Consider the following 5,792-nt stretch of genomic DNA (forward strand, 5'->3'; position numbering starts at 1 on the left):
TATACACACAAACCCGGTTCCCAAAAAGTTTAGCCAGACTGCAGGTTGGCCATTTCAGTATCCAGATCCTTCTTCTACGCTGCCATGATGTTGTAATTGATGCAGTATGTGGTCTGGAATTGTCATGTTGGAAAATGCAAGGTCTTCCCTAAAAGAGATCACGGGCATCCAGGATGGTTTTCCGGCCTTGACCTTTACACACAGAGACTTTTCCAGATTCTCTGAATCTTTGGATGATATTATGCACTGTAGATGATGATAACTTCAAACTCTTTACAATGTTTCTCTGAGAAACTCCTTTCTGATATTGCTCCACTATTTTTCGCCGCAGCTTTGGGGGAATTGGTGATCCTCTACCCATCTTGACTTCTGAGAGACACTGCCACTCTGAGAGACTCTTTTTATACCCAATCATGTTGCCAATTGACCTAATAAGTTGCAAATTGCTCCTCCAGCTGTTCCATATATGTACATTTAACTTTTCTAGCCTCTTATTGCTACCTGTCCCAAATTTTTTGGAATGTGTAGCTCTCATGAAATCCAAAATGAGCCAATATTTGGCATGAAATTTCAAAATGTCTCACTTTCCACATTTGATATGTTATCTATATTCTATTGTGAATAAAATATAAGTTTATGATATTTGTAAATTATTCCATTCATTTTTTTACTCACAATTTGTACAGTGTCCCAACTTTTTTGGAATCGGGTTTGAGATCGGAGTTATCGAGCTGCTGCTCTGGATTTACCTTTAAAATAAAAATAAAAATAAAAATAAAAATAAAAATAAAAATAAAAATAAAAATGAAAATAAAAATAAAAATAATAATTTACTTGAATTCACACCTTTTCCGAGGTAACCTGTTGAGAAGGTGCAAACTGCATAAATTATTTCAAGCTGAGATCGTAACGCACGCACGCTCACTGTGTGTCTTTAATGTGGAGTTTTTCCATCTGTGTGTGCGCTTTGGTGATGCGTGCGCGCGCGGGTTTTTTTTTTTTTTTTTCTCAGGCTGGCACACACTGAAGTCTGCCAGCGGACGCTTGCAGTGGCATACCGTGACAGTGCAGCTTTACCGAAACGGAGCCAAATGCGAGTCGAGCCCATCCACCAATGCGTTACCGGGGAAACAGATGCGCACGTTCGCGCTCGGACCTGTTGTTTGTAGGATCATCAAGCTCAGCGTTTCTGCAAAGCTACGGGAATAAGTGAGTTTTTCCTGGATTGGATCACGTTTGGAGCATCACTCGTGCGCTGCGCGTCTCCGCCGCTCATCAGATGATGCTGCTGCGTGTTCACGGGTCCTCCTCCGGTACCACCGGCATTACTCACGCACCGGCGGAGTGAGAACAGCTGAAGATGATACTCAGATGAACAGGTCGGGGAAACTTTTTTCTGGAAGATGTTCAGGGCAGTTTGGATATCTGATGGCCGCGGCGATGAGTTTGTTTAACGCAGCGGAGAAGGGAATTTAACAGGTGCGTAATTATCACTCGAGCATGAATCCCACTGGCTTCTTGCGTCTTCTCCAGTTCAGAAGCTCTCTGGAGATCACGCGGGGAGCGCGCTAGTTGATGGCACTGCGCGCCGGAAGGACTTTGTTGTGGTTTGGGCAGGTTTTTCGCAGAGTTTCGCGGCTGCAGGGCTTGTGGTCCCGGCGCTCCAGCAGTCTGCTTTGTCTCTCCACCAGCCAGGACCACGATCAAGGGACCTGTTACAACCGCAACCGGTGTCCGAAGACGCAGCAGCACTGCCCCTATCCGCCCTTTACAGACTGCTGCTGCGCCTTCCCGGGGGATAAGAGGGGACATGAACCCCTCAGCCGCCGGTTCCTGCTGGCCATGAAGAGGCAGAACGTGCGGACGCTGTCCCTGATCGTCTGCACGTTCACCTATCTGCTGGTCGGGGCCGCGGTGTTTGACGCGCTCGAGTCGGACTACGAGATGCGGGAGAAGGAGCAGCTGGAGGCTGAGGAGAAGCGCCTTCAGGGCAAGTACAACATCAGTGAGGATGACTATAAAAAGCTGGAAACCATCATCATGGAGGCCGAGCCGCACAGAGCAGGGGTCCAGTGGAAATTTGCAGGGTCCTTCTACTTTGCCATCACTGTCATAACCACCATAGGTGAGTTTCGGCTTCTTCTTCGGGTGTCTGTCAAGCAAGGTGGCGAAAAGATTCTCGTTTGGATTTAAACGTGTTGTTTATTAGAGCTTTTTGTACTTCGTATAGTGTGATGGACATCTCGTGGGGTATCTGGTTAATCATTTCAGCGGGATAAAAAGTCTAGACTGGGTCTTCTCTGGTGAGATGAAGGGACTTTATTAGTGCAGAAAATCACTGTTATTATCTCACCACAGGTGTGCCATTTGTTGCAGAATTTCAGAAATCACAAAAACGACATTACTTGTCCAGCCCTGTAGGTTATGAGTTCTAAGGGGATATTTTACATTAAAATACATTTCTAACCTAGGTGATGGGATCTTTACCTTATGTAATGCGTAACCTGAGCTGTTTGACGAAATTGATGTTGACACACAATGTGTGTGTGTGTGTATATATATATATATATATATATATATATATATATATATATATATATATATATATATAAACTCAATCAGAGATACAATACTGGAACACACAAGACTCTGGCCTTCATCTGACCTCAGTGCGTGTGTTTGTGTGAAAGAAAGATTACTGTGCCACTCCAGCACGTCATGTCCTCGTATGAACTGTCATTATGCCTGATCATAAAGATGCATTATGAATGTTTTGTGTCATGTGGTGTTCAGTCACAGTGACTCTTGTTTCGGTGTGCTGTTCTTTCAGCACCACGGCCTAAGACAAACTTCACTGTGGTTCACACTAATGTAACATGCTGTTAACATGGTTGATCATGCCAAATTGGCAAATATTTTACATCTCAATACGCTAAACAACAATAAAGTAATTACATTTCCCATTTCTCTTTAACTATTCTCATTTCTCTTCATGCAGTGCTTAAAAGATCAGTAGCTCATGCACTTAAAATGTGCATGATTATGATTATGAAAACATATGGACAAAATCATAATGACAGTTTAATGTTATTTCAAGCTATTTTAATGACATTAGATAATGAATCGTATCATTTAATTACTTTATTGTTGTTTGTAATAGTGTTTTTTTTTTGTATGTTTGTCTTCGTTTGTTGTATGTAATAGTGTGGACTACAGTGAAGTTTTGTCTTGTGCCGTGGTGCTGAAAGAACAGCTCACCGAAACAAGAGTCACTGTAAATGAGCACCACACAACATAAAACATTCATAATGGATCTTTATGATCAAGCATCAGTTCATATGAGGACAGGAAACGTGCTGGAATTACTCGGTAATCTCTCTTTCACACAAACACACGCACTGAGGTCAGATGAAGGCCAGGGTTTCGCGTTTTCCCCGTATTGTATCACTGATTGAGTTAATTTCTCAATGCATCAACATTCAGTGTCATTAATGGTGCAGTAGAAATGCTGTAACATCAATCCTCATGCAACAGGTGCCAGATGCAGCTACAGCTGCGTCAGCCCTCACAGAGATCGTGCACATTATTATTGCAGCATTTGAAAGCTTCACTATATTCATATTTCTCAGACATTCTGGTTTCTATATGTCTAAATTTTTCCAAATTCTAAATTTTACTTGTGCAATCATTGCTCAGTGATCAGCTTCCATTCAGATTTTGATTTGTAGATAAAGTTTTTAATTGCATTATTATAATATTCACCATTTCATTCTAGATGTATTTGAATACTGGTTGATCTTTTCTTTATTGTAACCATTTAAGCATCTGTAGCTGCTTCAGAGATGAAGCATGCTGAGTGTCATGTCAACATCAGAGCAAAAAAGTGTGTTTTGAATACACACTAATTTTACTGCTGCTTTATTCCTATAAAGCAGCACCTTTCAAACTCTTTTCTGTTCATTGAAAAATGTAAGTGTAAACACATTAACTAACTATAACTAATGGAACCTTATTGTAAAGAGTTACCCATGTTTTACAATTATAAGATTCAGTTTCTGTCATTTCATCACACTGGATGGAGTGAGAAACCAGTGAAGAGCACAAAACATCAAAGAATTCTATTCAATGATGATGTCACTTCCTTTTTCTTAGAGAATGATGTTTTCAGGCATTTATTAGTTTGAGGGATTGGCATTGCTGGAAAGTAAGACCGAGAACACAGACGAAAAACAACAACACCTAAACTGATTACCAAATAAACAAATTTTTTTAGAAGGAATGGTTTGATTGAAACATTTTCATAGAGAAAGAAACAATAAAAAAACTTGAAATATGTCTCAATGAATAGTCAATTGTTCATGTTAAAATTAGTACAGCACCCAAAAACATGACTATAACAAGGTCAGAAATGAACCAAATGCCAACAAAATGAACAAAAATATCTCACAGCGAATTCCTTTATTTGTCTCAATTCTATTAGTGTCATATTTATTTTCTTTGAATTACTTTAATTTACCTTTAAACATTTAATTTATTTCCTAACACTTACTTTTTATATTTATTTATTTTTTTTAGTAATTTTTTAACATTTTATGTTTGATAACATTTTATTGACAAAAAGCACATCTGGTCAAAACAGAGCAGTGAAATGATTCAAGATTCTCCCCATGTTCACTTAATTGTGAAATCGTAGACAAAAGTGAATCAAATTAAACTAAAATGATTTCCATCCTTAAAAATTGAGTTCAATATTTTAAATCATATTTGATGTGCACAGATAAATATTGTGCATAACATCCCAGCATTGCATGTCCACACGGCAGGTCTACTGTACAGAATGTGCTTATAGAGCCTCACTGTGCTGACAGCATTTTAGTGGTGTGTGAACAGCAGCTCTATAATGAGTAAGCGTCCCATTGTGTAAAAGGACACTAATGCGCAACCTGTGTTCTGCTGTGTGCGTTTGTATACAGTATGATCACAAACACACACGCATGTGCAGGTGAGCACACAGTCTTTGTGGACTGAATAAACTGTTTGTTGTTTTGAGCTTGTAATTGCTGATCATCTGAATATAGCTAGCTACTGGTTTTTATTAGATTTAATTACTAATGCACCACTGATGTGCTCATGTCACCATAGCATTTCAGTGCTTGTGTATGTGTATATATATTTAAACTTTATAATAAGTGGATGACTGTGCAAAAACATCAGAATGACTGACTCTGGACATCCTCATTATCTCATCTGTGTGTTTCATCACATTGTTGAGAAGGAATATATTGTGTGTGTGTGTGTGTGTGTGTGTGTGTGTGTGTGAAGCCACACTTCAGCAGAACAGCAACAATACTGCAGTGTACTGCATGTGTGTGTTTACACTGCTGCAATATCACTCAAAGCATCAAGTATATTAGTAGTTCAATTTGAAGTTATCTATCCGTACCACCTGTTATGGATTTGAGACAAATTCTAGTTTTGTAATTGAAATAAATATGGATAAAATATTTTTTTTTTTTTTTTTTTTTTTTTTTTTATTGCATATACAATAAGAATGGTAAAAAATAAAAGGATTTACTAGATTATTACAGTTTTATAGTTGTGTTTTTACAGCTTGAATAGGTTTATATGGTTTAACTGAGATTGGCATTATTTTTATTTTTATATTTATTAAATGACTTCTCCCTTCATGATATAAAGCATGTACCCTATTTATACACTCTCTCAAAAAAAAACAGATGCTGTCCTGGGGCAATATCTTTCCAAAGGGTGCACATGTGTACATTTAAGGTACT

The 5,792-nt window shown here is 38.7% G+C and overlaps 1 protein-coding gene across 1 annotated transcript in view; it reads left to right on the forward strand.

Moving 5' to 3' along the window:
* Positions 1 to 1,092: 1,092 nt before the first annotated feature.
* Positions 1,093 to 5,792, forward strand: part of LOC127935464 (potassium channel subfamily K member 9-like) — a 43,691-nt gene continuing 38,991 nt past the window's right edge. The window contains exon 1 of the mRNA XM_052533352.1: positions 1,093 to 2,125. Coding sequence (XP_052389312.1) covers positions 1,576 to 2,125 — 550 coding nt within the window. The 5' untranslated portion in view covers positions 1,093 to 1,575. The remainder of the gene's footprint in view (positions 2,126 to 5,792) is intronic.

Source organism: Carassius gibelio, chromosome A19, assembly GCF_023724105.1.
Source record: "Carassius gibelio isolate Cgi1373 ecotype wild population from Czech Republic chromosome A19, carGib1.2-hapl.c, whole genome shotgun sequence".
In the NCBI taxonomy this organism is placed as follows: domain Eukaryota; kingdom Metazoa; phylum Chordata; class Actinopteri; order Cypriniformes; family Cyprinidae; genus Carassius; species Carassius gibelio.